Below are 17,682 nucleotides of genomic sequence, written 5' to 3'. Positions count from 1 at the left end.
AAAAAATACTACATGTATTTTACAGATAAACAAATATATATATATATATATATATTATTTGTAATATACATTTATCTTATACTAATATATATATATACAGTGGGTACGGAAAGTATAACAAATTTTTTTTGTATTTTCCTGTCAAAATAACAATGGTTTACATGTAGCGCATCGATTCAGCGTGGTATGCAAGACTCTCGCTCTTTGCATGTGTGAGAAACAGCACTATCAGTAAAGCGACGGCGAGTCGTGCGCCTTCACTCTAGTTTACGGTACGCCAAATACAGGTTCGCTGCGTGCTACATACTGCACATCCATTGAGAACATGACATGATCCATTGAGCGCATCCAAATAGTACAGATCGCTTGACGGATAGCGAAACTCTCAAGCGCTCAGTCAGTGTGTTTATCGAGTGGAAATCTGTGTTGAACGCCTCTCACACACATACTGGTGTGTAAAATCAAAAAATTTATTAGCCAATGTCTAATGTTAGACATTATTTAGTCGCCCAGAGTAAGATTTAGTCGTATATGCGAGTGATTTACTCACAATGTAGAGGGTTGCATCAGTTAAATATAATCCACACATAAGCTCTAGTTTCATTCAGAATACCCTAGAAACCACATAGCAACACAATTTACCACATTCTGCAGCCCTGATGTTGTGGATCTACATGAACATAATCTGAACAAGTAAGAGTTACATTTAATAAGCGGTGGTAATCTTCTCTTCATTTACTCTCTTTACCATGTTTTCTCCACACTTGGTGCCGGTGAGCACGAGGCCCGGATCCGGCATGTCGTCTCCCAGGTACACATGAGTCCCGCGGCAGAGGATACGGCCTCCTTCCTGGAGCGGGATATTGGTTTCTATGGAGACGGCATTGGTGCCAATCACTGGCCGATTGGCTCCGCCCTGACACTGGATCTTCCCACATTTAGCATCTCTGGAGAACAACAGGAGCAAACAATTTAAATGGCAATTTTTTAATTTTAATTAATTAATTAAAAATATTACAAGATAATAAGCAAAAAGCTGTATTAGATCAAAAGGGTGCTTCTACTAAATACTGAGCAGAGGGTCTGAATACTTAGGACCATGTGATATTTCAGTTTTTCTTTTTTAATAAATCTGCAAAAATGTCAACAATTCTGTGTTTTTCTGTCAATATGGGGTGCTGTGTGTACATTAATGAGGAAAAAAAATGAACTTGAATGATTTTAGCAAATGGCTGCAATATTGTTAAGAGTGAAAATTTTAAGGGGGTCTGAATACTTTCCGTACCCACTGTATATATATATATATATATATGCTTTGCATTTTTTACATTTAGCCTTGTTTTTTCCCTGCTGTCCAAACAGACATGTAACTTATTTTGGGGTTGTGAACTTATCTAAAATGTAGCTCAATGTTCAGAGAACAATGAATCAGAGAGTTTCCCAGACTGACACATCTGCAGTGTTTTCACAGCGCTAAAGTGTGTTTCCTCTGCAGAGGATCGTGGTAATGGGACATACATCTTTGATTCCAATGCAGCCAAAACACAGAGAAATAATGAGGCATCCTCTCCACCAAAGACCAATTACTGCATTCACAGGGCAGTTTCTCACGCAGTTGCGTCCAAAAAAGAAAGAAAGAGACAGACAGAACGTGGCTCGAGTCCCTTTGGCCAAAATAAAGAGTCATTAAGCGGCCGAAACCGTTTCTCTCTCCGTCTGTCCACTTCAGTCATTAAAGTAATTACTACATCGAGGATATGATCCGTGAAACACTTAATAAAGCAGCCAATCTGAGCTAAATATTTGACAGGTGTTACCTGCATATGCAAATTACTCTGACATTTTCAATAGGCTTCTGTTCTCTTTCTTTTAAAGACTTGTGTTGTTATTTGTCTGGCTGTTTGCAGTGGATTCGTCTCTCTCTGTCTGTGTGTGTGTGTGTGTGTGTGTGTGTGTGTGTGAGAGAGACAGTCAGTCAATAAAGAACAGGATGGGAAGAAACTGATGAGAGAAATTCATTTCAAATTTAATTTAAATCTAAAATGTAATTTTAAAAGAAAAACACTCAAAGACCTAAATAAACACACCTTAGAAGACCTCAGAAGGCACATTTGATTTTCTGTCGTCCTCAAGTGCACTCACTAAAAGCAAAATTTTTCCCAAAATCTGTAATAAACAATCATTTATTTTGCAGCAAATCAACAATCATCTGCTGGAATATAAAAACATGCACCTGATGATGCCACCTCCCACTATATGAAAGAAAGCTAGTTGTCACACTCTTCACGCCAATGAATATTTCTTAAAGTTTATTTTTGAGAGTTAATTTCTCTTACACACACACACACACCTTAAAGACTCAACAAAGCTATAGAACATTTAATTATTGCATCATTTGTTTGTGTGGGGGAAGTTGTCACAATGGAGCTAAAGCCAAAGTATTATAAAACAATTTCATTGTTAATTAGGGCTGCACAATTAATCGAATTTCTAATAGCGATTACAATTATGGATGTCACAATTACATAATCATTCAAAGCTGCAATTAATCGTTCAAAGTCCACTTATATTATTCTGTGTGGTTAAGATGATTTTTTTTCTACATGTTATCTTAAGGGTTTTTCCATTGTTTTAATTTTAGTATAACACTATTTTATATTTTTTTACTTTTTTTTATAATTTAAAGAAGAAACCAATCCGATGTATAGTTGACATTTGAGACTTAATACTATAGAAAAGCACTAAAGGTTTTTCAGTTAGAGTGTTTTCAGCTCGTTTATTTTCATATAAAAATACGACATGCAGTTGCATCAAACAATGGAATAAACATCATTCAATGTAAATTGTGATAATCGCAATTAAAATTTCAAGGCAATAATCGTGCAGCCCTGTGTACCATATAAAAAAAAATGAAAAATGAAACCATTGGTTTGCCCAACAAAAATAATAATTGTGAATAAATTGTTTGAATTTATAGTGGCCCAATACAAATTTGAAAAGCTGCCCTATAAAACAAACAAAAAAAACATTTAATTTATTTATTTCTATATAATTGTGTTTGCCATTGATGCAATGCAGCATCAAAAATCTAAGTTAAGAATTGTCTCTTACCGCGCTTCACATTTGGCAAATGATTCCTTTGAATCTTTTCCACAGTTTCCATACGGATCTCCCGCCGAGTTGACTCTTTCGAAACAGATACCTGGAGCTGGTTTTGCACCTGTTAAACACACACAACGTTCTCCACATATACTGAACACACAGATGAAGTACAGACTGCTGCAGTAGCGGTTCCTCCAAGCCTGTGGGTGGCGCTGTACTCACCCTGTCCCCACAGTGTGATGCACTGCTGCTCGTGTGTCTGGCAGATGCCGTTGTAACAGTGTCCATCCACACCCTGACAGGTGTGTCCGTCGTGCAGGTAGACATTAGCGGGACAGTGAGGATCGGCACCCGTGCAAAACTCCGGCAGATCACAGGAGTTACTGGACTCACGGCACCGAGTCCCTGCAGGCTTCAACTACACACCAAACACATGACAATTACTTAATGAAGTCCTTTCAGCCAATACAAAATAACAGTTTACGTTTATCTTAATTTATTAATGTTCCTGGTTTTATTATAATTGATTCATCAGTGCATGTTATTCTAAAGAACAAATAAATGTGATTGTTTTAGAGTAATATGCAATATTTGTTTGGTTATTTAGGTGGTTTAATAGCCTACTTTTGTTGACATTATTATTTTTAAAATCAAAAACATACAAATGTGAAAAAGATGCATTGACAAATAAAGCACAATGAGAACAGTGACTTAAGAAAATATTTCGAATGAATATAATATGGTAATATTTTATGTAATATTTGATCATATTTGACATTGTATTAATTAACATTTTATTGCAAAATAACTTGACATTTAATAAATATTTCTAAATAAATGTATAAAGTGCATAATTAAATGCATAAAATACATTTATTTTGCTGCACTATTTTATTTTAAGTACATGAAATTAACAAGATATAAAAGACAGCAACAAATAAAGTAAATTTTGATGAATGTCAAAAGTTACCTGACAGTCTTCACAACACTGTCCATGCGCACATACGGCTTCGTCCTTCAGTGTGCATGTACTGGCATTACAGCAGGGATTCAGACACTCCTACAGAGGCACATATTTATATAATGGGTTTTAACATTGATAACAGCAGAAATGTGTCTTGAGCAGCAAATCAGCATATTAGAATGATTTCTGAAGTATCATGTGACACTGAAGACTGGAGTAATGATGCTGAAAATTCAGCTTTGATCACAGAAATAAATTACATTTTAGAATTTATTCAAATGGAAGACAATAATTTTCAATTGCAATAATATTTCACATTTTTACAGTTTTTACTGTATTTTTGATCAAATAAATGCAGCCTTGGTGAGCAGAAGAGACTTCCTAAATGCGTTTTTTTTTCTAATTGAGATGTGACTCAAGTACATTTGCATATGTGTAAGAATCGTGTCTAAATCATTTCCCAGATGTTTTTCTCTGACTGCTGGCTCTGTGGAAATTCATAAATTGAACATGAGCATTGTTGACGGATGCACAGACACAAGCATTGTAAATTTTTGCTATGCATTCTGCACTGCCAGCAACATTTCAGCAAAGACATCAATGAACAGATTTAAACCCTCAGGAAACACCTGAAGTGCTCAGACACAAACAAAAGCTTTTCTCTGCGGCCCTGGAAAATCTCCTGTTCCAGCGTGACAGATGCATCTCATTCTCGTGCTTCTTCTCACAGCGTGGTCACAGAAAACACTGTTTATTTCAGATTTGGAGGAGCGGCTGCTAATGATGCACGACTCACTGGAGAGTGTGAAAATTGTGGCACATATGCGGCGCTTAAGGGAAACATGTAAATGTCTGGATGAAATACGTTTTCGAAAACAAAACATACACACATGAGCTCCGACGTACCTCCACATCTCCGCAATCACACTGCTCTCCCTCCTCGACGTATCCATTTCCACATTTCTGGCCTCCGTAGAGCACCTTCACCTCTGGCATGTTGAACAAACACATGCCCACACCTTTCTCCAAACTCGCCGCAAGATCCTTCTTACTGCACGTACTGAAGACTGTAGGGAAAGGATACCTGAAAGAAAGCAGAAATGTTACCTCAGTGATGATTTTTAAAGGGGTCATATGATGTGATTTCAAGTTTTCCTTTCTCTTTGGTGTGTTACAAGCTGATTGTGCAAGTTGAAAAGACTAAAGTCTCAAAACCAAAGAGATATTCTTTATCAAAGTTAAGACTCTGCCACGCCCCCCTAAAACGGCTCGTTATAACACGCCCCCACATATCTACCTCACTATGTGGAAATATTTGCATAATGCTGCCCAAATGTTCACGCAAAGAAAGAAGGCGTGGTTTCAGTAACCGCAGTTAGTGTTGAAGCAGCATGTCAGGGAGACGCTGTGTGTTTCTAGGTGAAAGCAAAAGCACTTTATTTGGCCTTCCGAAAGTAGATGCATTTAGGACTCTTTAAGATTACTTACAACAGAACAGCAATGCATTTTATGGACGACCGTTCATCGTGTGTGTGTGTGTGTGTGCGCGCGCGGTGTGTGAGAGAGAGAGGGGGGGGGTCACATCACAGTGGAGTCAGCTGTCTTAACCGTGGCTTGTGTACTGCACACATACCAGCTTCATCACTGTGTCTGTCACGCGACTCTGTTCCCCTTTCGGGCTCTGTCTTTACATTTATTTTGAAAGATGAAGCTCGCGATTATGGTAAGGGGCGTTACATTTCCGACGAGTGCTTGCGGTGTTCGGCCAATCACAAAATTAAAGCATGCCAACATATTCTGTTACACCAAATACACAAAATAATGATCTTTAAAAAAAGCATCATATGACCCCTTTAAAAGATTTGATATAGTGAAATTAATTACTCCTATGTTTCTCAGTTTCTTAAATAACTCCTCTCTTCCTTTGGTATATACTGCACAACGTAGAAGTACATGCTCAATAGTCATTGTTAAAGCATACTCTCCCTTTGCCAACTTGTTTTTAGATATTGTATAGGTGTCTGCCCTTTAAATCCTTGTCCCACATTTCCTGCCACTTTTTATTCATGTGTTCTTTAATTCTTCCTTTTATTTCTACTTTACTCAGTGGAATTTGTACTTCAACGTTCATATGTTTCATTGCTTGTTTGGCCAGTTTATCGACTGTTTCATTTCCTAGTACTCCTACATGTGCAGGTACCCATGGGAACCTCAGGACTATACCAATTTCCTGAATCCTAAAGCAGATTTATAAGTACTTCAAAGATTAAATCCTTTCTTGATGTTGATTGTTCACTTATTAAACTATTTAAAGCGGACACGGAATCTGTACAAATGACTACCCAAGTAGGCTTAACTTCCTCCACCCATTGAATAGCTAATAAAATTGCTATTAACTCTGTTGTAAAGACTGATACAAAATTAGTAATTTCTGAACATTGGATATACTTTTCCTGCAGCTGACTTTCCTGATGTAGGATCTTTAGAACCATCTGTGAAGATATGGAGCATCGAAGAGTAATTTTGATCTAGATATTGTTGAACAACAACCTCGTTAGATATCGTTTTCTCATTCTTAACCATATATTGTAGATGAAAATCTACTTGAGGCATAGGAAGCAACCAAGGAGGAATATTCGGTATTACAACAGAGGGACTACCTGAGATTTCTGTAATACCTAAAATCGTAGCATTTCTAGTCGCTGTCCAACCAAAACTTTTTATTTTATTTTTCCCATATTCCCAGCAATCCTTCAATATGTCCTTTACTGGATGTAATTCTGAATGCCCTTTTACATTTATCCAATAATTCATAGTTAATTTCAATTTTCGTAAACTTATAGGCATTTCTCCCACCTCCACTTGTATGGCTGATATTGGAGAAGATCCGAAAGCTCCACTACATATTCTTAAAGATTGTGCCTGAACAGTTTCTACTTTTTTAATCAAGGATTTAGAAGCGGGTCCATAAATTATGCATCCATAATCAATTGCTGACCTAATCAGTGCACTATATATTCTTAGTAAATATTTCCTACTAGCTCCCCATTCCATTCCTGTTAAACATCGTAGTACATTATTACTTTTTTTGCACTTATCTACCAACTTCTGAATATGTATCTTAAAGGTCAACCTAGAATCCATCCATATTCCTAGATATCTTATATCTTTAACTTGTTCAAGTACTTGTCCATATAACTTCACTTTTATTTCAGGGATATGATTCCTCTTCGCAAAACAGACTAGTTGAGTTTTAGTCACCGATAGTCGAAAACTCCATTTGTTAGCCCATTTTTCCACTTCATTAACCGCTGATTGTATAACTCTTGTCCCATGAGATACATTACGACCTCTTTTCCCTATCGCTCCATCGTCAGCATAGAGAGATCTTCCTATATCTATTTTGACATTTTGGAACACATCATTTATCATGATATTAAACAATACTGGACTGCACACACTTCCTTGTGGAGTACCATTATCTATTTTATATATCCTGGAATATGAAGCCCCAACCCTTACCTGAACAGTTCTATTAAGTAAAAAATCTTTAATCCAGTTAAACATTCTGCCTTCAATTCCTAATTGTTCAAACTTTATTAACAGCCCCTCCTTCCAAAGCATGTCGTATGCTTTTTCAATGTCAAAAAATATGCCTACTACCACCTCTTTATTAACTTGAGCCTTTCTTATGTCCGTTTCTAAACTAAGAACAGCATCTAATGTACTTCGTCCTTCACGGAATCCACTCTGATGTGGTGAAATAATCTCTTTCCTTTCTAACATATAGTTTAATCTACACGCAATCATACGTTCCATTAATTTACACAAATTTGACGTTAATGCTATAGGTCTATAACTTTCAGCATTCTGAAATTAGACATAGACATTCTGACACCATTGTTAGATCAATATACGAACAGCTACCCCGAGCCAAATCAATTCTAGTAGCTCTACCATCATTCATACACACCAGACCCTTCAAATCCAGCATTTCTTCTATTATCTTACCATTATGATCAGTGTTATCACTTCCCCAAAGAGTACTGTGTGCATTAAAATCCCCACACCATATCACTTTTTGATTACCAAGATACTTTGGTCTATTGCAAGTATTATAAAAATTAATCACCGTGATACACTGTCCTCTTAAAAACACCTCTACTATGATTGATTCATACTCATCACTCACTTCTATAATCCGATGTGAAATTTCATTTTTTACAAATATTGCCACCCCTCCACCATTACCTGTCTGTCTATCTCTTCGGATAGTTATATAACCTTGTATTACAAAATCTAAATGTGATTTCAGCCATGTCTCTTGAATGCATATTACGTGTGGTTTGAATTCTTTATCATCTATCACCTTTTTAAATTCTTGCCCATTAGTGATTAAGCTCCTTGCATTCCACTGTAGAACTGATATTACCATTAAGAGCCTCCATATAATGCCTGTGTATCTGCTATTTGACCCTTAAGTTTTTCATTGACTTGTTCCAGAGTGATTCCCTCAATCTGAAGATGTGTTTCAGCTGCCTTGATTATGATTTTTATCCTCTCAGTTCTGCTTTCAGTTTGTGCAGCACAGTTTATTACCTCAGCTAGAAAAGTTTTCCAACTTTTAGAAAGTCTTCATTTAATTTGTGTTGTGAAGATGGCCTACTATTCTTGTTCATTAGGACTGTTGTACCATTTCCTTGCCCAACTTCTGTCTGTTTCACCTTTTTAACAGCCTCGGCATACGATATTCCCTCTTGCATCCTGACGTTCTGAATTTTTACAGCGTTCCTATGTACCTCACATCCCCCGAAGCCAGCACTGTGCTCGCCTCCACAGTTACAGCACTTTAAATGTGCCCCTTGCTCACACTGTCCATATTCATGGTTACCACTACATCTAGCACGTCGCTGTTTTCCCTTACAGACTGCCGCAACATGCCCATATTTTTGACATTTGAAACAGCTGATTGGAGGTGGTACATATGCTCTTAACCGCATAGCTGACATATCCAATATATACTCTCTCTGGCATTTTTTCTTCATCAAACTGGAGCATTACAGAAAGACTATCTTCTTTCTCTTTATTACGTACACATTTCAGTCTTTTCACTTCAATCACCTTAGCCCCCTTTATGTTGCTCTTTATTGAATCGGTAGATACATCAATTGGAATTCCATAGATCACTCCCCTTAACCAAACTCTCTTACTTGGTACTGTGCAACTCACCGATTGACCTAGCATTGATGTTATGCCCTGTGCCATTTTCTGTTGCTTTTCATTTTTACAGAAAATTAGAATATTCCCATTTCTCAAAGTCTTGGCACTCTCTACGTCTCCTACTGCTTTCTTTATTGCTTTGGTCAATTTTACTAGATTGATCACAAAATCATCTGCAAACTTCATCAGTACCTTGAAATCCTCCTTGCTTGTCCGTACCAGCATACTGTCTTTTTCACTGTCAGTTCCCGATTCTGGTCTACAAGTTCTTTCTTTCTTTTACGATTAACAATTTTACTCCAATCATTTGCTCCTGAACTCCTACTGTTACATTCTTCCTCCATCTCCGGATCACTTCCGGTACTATCGTTACTTCCTTCCATCAATGCTCCAGTCACAGTCCAGTGTTGTCAATCGCCTCACACACCCACTTTTGCGACATTCAACATATGCACTCATAAATGGACCAATCAGGCAGCTGAACTCTTGCCAAGGAAATTACATCATCCTGTAAGTGCTGACTGGCATGAAGACCAATGAAACAAGGCCGAGAGGAGAGAACAGCGACAGATAAGAGATATTTATGAGTCCTGCGTCAGTTCCCGATTCTGGTCTACAAGTTCTTTCTTTCTTTTACGATTAACAATTTTACTCCAATCATTTGCTCCTGAACTCCTACTGTTACATTCTTCCTCCATCTCCGGATCACTTCCGGTACTATCGTTACTTCCTTCCATCAACGCTCCAGTCACAGTCCAGTGTTGTCAATCGCCTCACACACCCACTTTTGCGACATTCAACATATGCACTCATAAATGGACCAATCAGGCAGCTGAACTCTTGCCAAGGAAATTACATCATCCTGTAAGTGCTGACTGGCATGAAGGCCAATGAAACAAGGCCGAGAGGAGAGAACAGCGACAGATAAGAGATATTTATGAGTCCTGCATCTGTAAGAAATCACACTGATTCACAAGATTGTAAATGGGAGGCAACAGTGTGTGTGTGTGTGCACGATAACACTTCATATTACACGTGGTTTCATTTGGACTGAATTATCCAACAAACCAAGATTCTAATAGATTGGTTTGCTTTAATTTGTAGTGTTTGCTTATGCAAATATCACTATTGCAACCTAGAAACTGCATAGCAATGCACGCACACAAAAACAACAGCAGAAAACGCTTTAGCAGCTGCCTCACAACACCCTAGCAACTCCCAAGCAACCACCCACAAACTTTCTAAAAACACCATAGCCACTCCCTAGTCACCACTCACCACATAGTAACCACCCACAATGCTCAGGCAAAATAGCAACATGTTAAATACACTCAGAATGCCATAGCAACTGTCTAGCAACCACCCACAAACATTCTAAAAACACTTAAAACACCATAGCAACTCCCTAGTAACCACTCACCACACAGCAACCACCCACAATGATCAGGCAACACAGCAACATGTTAAAACACTCAGAATGCCATAGCAACCACTCATAAACATTCTAAAAATGCCATAGCAACTCCTTAGTAACCACACACCATATAGCAGCCACCCACAATGCTCATGCAACATGTTAAAAAAAACAAACACTCAGAATGCAATAAAAACCATATAGCAAATGCCAAGCAACCACCCTCGAACATTCTAAAAACACCACAGCAATTCCCTAGTAACCACTCTCAACATAACAACAACAACCCACAATGCTCAGGCAACATAGTAACATGTTAAAAACCACTCAGAATGCAATAGCAACTACCTACAAACATTCTAAAAACACTTAAAATAACAGCAACTCCCTAGTAACCACTCTTCACATAGCAACCACCCACAATGCTCAGGCAATACAGAAGCATTAAAGGGTTAGTTTACCCAAAAATGAAAATTCATTAATTACTCCCCCTCGTGTCGTTTCAAACCCGTAAGACCTTCGTTCATCTTCGGAACACAAATTAAGATATTTCTGATGGAATCTGAGAGCTGTCTGACCCTGCATAGACAGCAACGCAACTGAAATGTTCCCAAATCCAAAAACGTAGTTTCATAATATTACGGTTGAACCCCTGATGTCACATGGATTATTTTACAGATCTCCTTGCTACGTTTTCGGATTTCAGAATGCCACAGCAACCACCCACAAACATTCTAAAAATCACATAGCAACCACCAACCAAGACCTTGGCAACGGCCCACAACACCCTAGTATTGAGTTTTAAATGCACAGAACATCTTTTCTTCAGAAATTGTAAAACTCTAGTTCTTAAGTACTTTAGTTTTCTGTTTCCCACAAGACACAGAAACACTTCCACGCATGGTGGAGATGATTTCACTGCAATCACACACACACACACACACACACACACACACACAGTAAAAGTGGCCCACAAATCCACTCTGAATATCACTGCTCCCCTGTGGAGCGTAACAAAATGTTTCACTGCAGCGTCTACATGACGAAATCCCGAGTTTACAAACAACCCAACAGCCAGATAAATTACATCCCTCGTTCGTGACTGACAGCGACTCGATCGAGCTCCCAGAGAGAAGCATATGGTGCATATTATGAGACTGGTTGATGAGCTCATGATGGTGAAGACCATCTGTGATCAGGGAGGGATTTTAGGAGGATTTAGGGATGATGATTGCAGGACTCGATGCAGGTGTGAATCATTACAGTCAGCCGGTTTCATTAACACACTGAATGCTACATCACTAAACATCCTGATGAATTAAATCAGTATGATTGGTTGAGTTACAGCACATGCTGTAGATTTGGAGGTTGAGTATTAAACACACAGTGTTTAATACACACAGATGCTCAAAGACATTCTTACAGCGTTACATACTGACAGCGACTCGATCGAGCTCCCAGAGAGAAGCATATGGTGCATATTATGAGACTGGTTGATGAGCTCATGATGGTGAAGACCATCTGTGATCAGGGAGGGATTTTAGGAGGATTTAGGGATGATGATTGCAGGACTCGATGCAGGTGTGAATCATTACAGTCAGCCGGTTTCATTAACACACTGAATGCTACATCACTAAACATCCTGATGAATTAAATCAGTATGATTGGTTGAGTTACAGCACATGCTGTAGATTTGGAGGTTGAGTATTAAACACACAGATGCTCAAAGACGTTCTTACAGCGTTACATTACTTAATCTAAGAATATTTAACTATTTGTACTGCATGTTATGCCAAATATCACTATAAAGATGAATTTTCTTTTAAATTTGAATAAAGTTCAAACCCATGAAAAATGGAAATGAATTACAATGAAGCACTGCAAGTGATGCAAATTAATAAAAAATACTGTATTTATACAAGATATTTACACAGACTATATGGGCATTATTGCTAAATAATCAGACCCTAAATATGTATACACACGGAATCTGAGAGCTGTCCAATCAATCAATCAATCAATCAATCAATCAATCAATAAATGCCATTCATTAATTGCCAAGTTTGGGGCCAATAAGACCTTAATTTGGTTTTTGGTTTTTTACAAAAAGTAATACTTGTATTCAGCATGGGTGCATTAAATTTATCAAAATTTATCATTGTTTTATTTTTTTACATTGTTTATAAAATCAAATAAATGCATTTTTTTATTCATCAAAAAATCAGTAGAAATGTGTCACATTTTCCACCAAAAATATTAAGCAGCACAACTTTCATAATAACAATAATTGCTTGATGAGCAGCAAATCAGCATATTAGAATGATTTCTGAAGGGTCATGACACTGAAGACTGGAGGAATGATGCTGAAAATTCAGCTGCGCATCACAGGAATAAATTGCTTTTTTAAATATATTACACTAGAAGACAGTTATTTTGAATCATAATAATATTTAGCAACATTACAATTTTTTCTGTATTTTTGATCAAATAAATGCATCCTTTGGAGCGTAAGAGACTTCCTTAAATAAAAAAAGACTGACTGCATCCTCAGCATGCCTCAGTGCTTCTGCATGAACAGGAAGAGAGCCAGAGCTCATCTTCAGACTGCACTGGTGTTGAATATTACTTCTTTAAATACACATGCTTAACTGCTAAAGATGAAGCACAGACTGGAAACTTTAATGCATGTTCTTCAGACGGAAACTCATAACCCGCCTGTTGTAGCTTGATTTTCTTTCTCGAGGTTGAAGATTACTCGAGTCCTGTGTGATTGTGATGAGTTTGTATTCTGTAATAGCTCTTGAATTATTGAAATTGTTTGGCACAGACAGCTTTGATTGGCTCTGATGTGCTTGTGATGTGTGTGGTGCGTCTCTGCTGTGAGATGTCATGCAGTTAGAAACATCTGTCAGTGCTGTCAAACACATCGCATGGCGATAGGAACCGCGGGAATCCGTCCAGGTTGCCTGGTTCTGGTTTGGATTTCCAACATCAGCCATGACTATATGAAATGTTTCAAATTTGGTTGTTGCATTTGTTTGTACAAAATCCCATCTATGTACATTTTCCAACATATTTAGCATTTTGTTCACAGGCTTCTCAATACAGCTTTCTTGATTTATAACCTTAACAGGTATTGTAAACCATTCTGGTCTACATTTACTAGCTAAATATTAGAAGTGATGATACAACTTATTGTACTCTTTCTTTTTGATCCAATACCAATTAATATGAAAGCCAACATCGCTGATACACAAATAATGCTATGAAACACAGTATTTGATATTTGAAATATTGAAAAATATGTGTGTGTGTGTGTGTGTTTAACTGAAAAGTCATGCAGTTTTATGCCAAATAATAAAATATAAATAATAAATATAAATACAAATAAATTAAAATAGAAAATATTATACATTTGTTTTCCTTTTCATAGTTTTAAACTGCAATAATTATCCTGCTAAATATGTATATTTATGTGTGTGCTAAGTATATGTGTGTGTGTGTAAAATTCTATATATATATATAAACTAAATATTCATGCAGTTATCTATCTATCTATCTATCTATCTATATATATATATATATATTTTTTTTGTTTTGTTTTGTTTTGTTTTAAATGTTATGCCAAATATGTATTATATTATTATTACATTATTTTATGATCGATCCTCTCGATAAAACATCATTATCAAAAACATGAACTCATCTCTATCACATTTGGCTACTAAACAGCACGGCTGAGCTGGTTTACAAGGCAGACCAGCTGAAAACCAACGCTAAACTAGTGCAGATCAGCATGGTAATTCAAACTGGGTTGAAAACCAGCAAAATATCAGTAGATTGTTACATTTCTGGAGAAAAAAGCATGTAAAACTCACTGCCACAACCATGTTTCTTTCCATCTACATAACCTGTATGACATTCATAAAGGTTTGCAATGGCAAAACGATGGCAGCACTGTCATCTCTTTAAACTGAACGTGTGACAAGTGTTCAATAAATTCAGTTTTGAAAGTCAAACTTTGCCATCCATCAAGTAAAGACCTGGGCAGCGTATTCCTCCTACATCCTCAGAGCTACAGCTTCTCTTTTCAGCATGTACCAGCGTTTGTTTCAGAATCCAGTTGGCTTTGCTGTGGCCATTAATATGCATCAGAGTCACCGAATACTGTGATGTTCGCTTTGTTCCTGGCAAGCACGCTGAGTCCACGGGGCAAACGCGAGCACGGAAATCTGGCTCGCATTGGCCCTCACGCTCACTGGACCAACTGTACCCACGACGGCCAGTGCCAGGGTGGCATGAGCCTGCGGGAGGGTGAGAGATAAGCAGATGCTTCCTCCCGCCTCCTGATGCCAACCCAGAGATCAGCGCTCAGCGATAAGCCACAGCGACTCGAGTGTGTCTAAGCTCTCAAACACCTCCTCTGGACTGGGCTCAACAGCAGGCCCACATAATGGAGAAGCTGCCACAGGCTCAGAGATCTCGCTGTGAGTGCGGTTTGTTCTCTACGAGGGAATGAGGAGCTTCCAAAGACTCTATAGAAGCACAGGAACAAATATAGCAGCGTTAGGAGCCGCAGCAGCTGTGGGCTCAATGGAGAGAGTCGCCTACAGAGTTCTGCTGTGATACTACATCAGTATTTATGTAATATTTATACGGATAGTTCATTTAAAAATGTTGAGTTCTGTTCATTTACTCTTCCTCATATTGTTCTGAACATGCATGAACATTAAAGACGATATTTTCAAGAACAGTGGGGACAACAGACAACATTTGACCCCATTGACTTTCATTGTATTTGGTAAGTTTTGATTATGTCTCATATTGTCTTTGGTCCCTGACCTTCTGATTTAAAATTGTTTTTGTTTCTAACCACAAACTGAAATGTACTTTTAAATTTTTTTTAATGAATGATCTGAAATGAGATAAATAAATTAGAATTAAGTTTTAAAATGCTAAATTAATTTGAATTGAGGTAGCAAACAGGAAGAAGAATTGAGTGAAAGTAGAATTTAAATAAATAAATGATTAAATTATAATAAATGTATTAAAGTTTATATATGTGTATTGTGTATTAATCAGAATTCATAAGAAAAAAATAAACAAAACATCTGTAATTTACTAAAAGTACTTTTGTATTTTAATAAATGTACATACTTAAATATAAATATACAACTAAATAAATTAAAAAATAAAGCTCTGATGAGTATTTTTGTCCCCTTAATTTTGATCCTGGGAATACTCAAGCTACAGTTTTCTTATGCATTTATGACCTATATGATCTACTAGTTATAAATTATTTATATTTATGCATGAACATTTTAATAAAATGTAAACATTTATTTTAATTGACATTAAAAATTAAAGGGCAATTTATTTAAATATATTTTTAAGTATGTATTATTGCAAATACCATTAATTTGAATAAATTCAAACTTTTGTGAACCAGGGTGGAAGAACACTTCATCTCCCGGTATAAGTTAAATTGTCTTTAAATTACAATTCAGGAAATTTCTGTTCATGTCATTCCAATTCAGCTTGGCCTATTCAATTCAAATACACACTCATAAATTCAAAGGAGTCAATTCAGATCTACCAGCTCGAAAACATCACATTAAAAACTTCATACTGGTGGCTTGAGCTGTCAATCAAGCAGTCTCTTCCTGTCTAAGTGGGCGGTGCTTGTTCAGAATAAGCCATGCCGATAAAGTCCAGCTACTTGAGATCAGATTCATCAAACCTGCAGGAGTGAAGGAGCTGCTTCAAACTTGGGTTGTGACGGTGAGGAAATTTTCCCACCGGTTAATCGACGTGTGACAACACCGGTAATACCGGTATCACCGTGGGGGCGGGGCATTCCCTCTTTTCCTCGCTTTCCTTCGCTTTTAAATTGCTTGTAAAAACGGTGTGCGCAAGCTATTTAGCTATTTAAGCTATTTAACTTACTTTAACTTTCAAATAGCGCCAATTCGGCGTAAAGCAATTGTTAGTTTTTAGTTAGTTTGAATTTTCCTCGCTTTCCTTCGCTTTTAAATAGCTTATTCGGTGTCAGTTGCTTGAATGCAACAACAAAATACAATGTCAAACTCACTTTAGCCTATATATAAAACATAGAACTTTTATTAACAAAACGAATTACAATACACCATGCTACAGGGCAAGCTATGCCTAATATAAAATAACAAATAACTTACATAAAGTTTAAATAGCTATACAAAACTGGAAATAGGCTAAGTAAACATGTATAATATATAACCAAATAAATAAGAAACGTAGAACGTTTATTAGCAAAAGGAGTAAGAAAGCCTGGAGGCACGGCATACACCTTGATGTCAAATAAAATAAATGAATGACACAAAGTTTAAATAAAGTAAAAATCAGCAAACACTGTGGAACCAATTACAAAAGAAACAAATGTTTAAAAAAACTTCTAAAATCACCTTCAGAAAAGTCAACATGCTTTTCAAAATGAAAAACAGGTGCTTTTGCATCTAGTTTCGAAACTAAATCATCCGCGATCGTCTTGTCTGTCTCACCTCTCTCGTCTTGTCTGTCTCACCTCTCTCGTCTTGTCTGTCTCACCTCTCTCGTCTTGTCTGTCTCACCTCTCTCGTCTTGTCTGTCTCACCTCTCTCGTCTTGTCTGTCTCACCTCTCTCGTCTTGTCTGTCTCACCTCTCTCGTCTTGTCTGTCTCACCTCTCTCGTCTTGTCTGTCTCACCTCTCTCGTCTTGTCTGTCTCACCTCTCTCGTCTTGTCTGTCTCACCTCTCTCGTCTTGTCTGTCTCACCTCTCTCGTCTTGTCTGTCTCACCTCTCTCGTCTTGTCTGTCTCACCTCTCTCGTCTTGTCTGTCTCACCTCACCTCCCTCTTCTCGTCCGTCTCGCCTCACTCTTCTCGTCTGTCTCGCCTCACTCGTCTTGTCCGTCTCACCTCGCTCTTCTCGTCTGTCTCGCCTCACTCGTCTTGTCTGTCTCGCCTCA

General features: G+C 37.5%; 1 protein-coding gene across 1 annotated transcript in view; it reads right to left on the bottom strand.

Moving 5' to 3' along the window:
• The window catches only part of LOC107567806 (disintegrin and metalloproteinase domain-containing protein 12-like), a 105,386-nt gene that overhangs the window by 13,358 nt on the left and 74,346 nt on the right, over positions 1-17,682 (bottom strand). The window contains exons 12-16 of the mRNA XM_016253574.1: positions 4,973-5,150; positions 4,073-4,162; positions 3,325-3,520; positions 3,112-3,220; positions 749-947 (exon numbers count right to left, since the gene is read on the bottom strand). Of these exons, the coding sequence (XP_016109060.1) occupies positions 749-947; positions 3,112-3,220; positions 3,325-3,520; positions 4,073-4,162; positions 4,973-5,150 (772 nt within the window). The remainder of the gene's footprint in view (positions 1-748; positions 948-3,111; positions 3,221-3,324; positions 3,521-4,072; positions 4,163-4,972; positions 5,151-17,682) is intronic.

This window comes from Sinocyclocheilus grahami, unplaced genomic scaffold, assembly GCF_001515645.1.
Source record: "Sinocyclocheilus grahami isolate Dianchi unplaced genomic scaffold, SAMN03320097.WGS_v1.1 scaffold1189.1, whole genome shotgun sequence".
NCBI lineage: Eukaryota > Metazoa > Chordata > Actinopteri > Cypriniformes > Cyprinidae > Sinocyclocheilus > Sinocyclocheilus grahami.
This window is presented reverse-complemented; position numbering and strand designations above follow the sequence as displayed.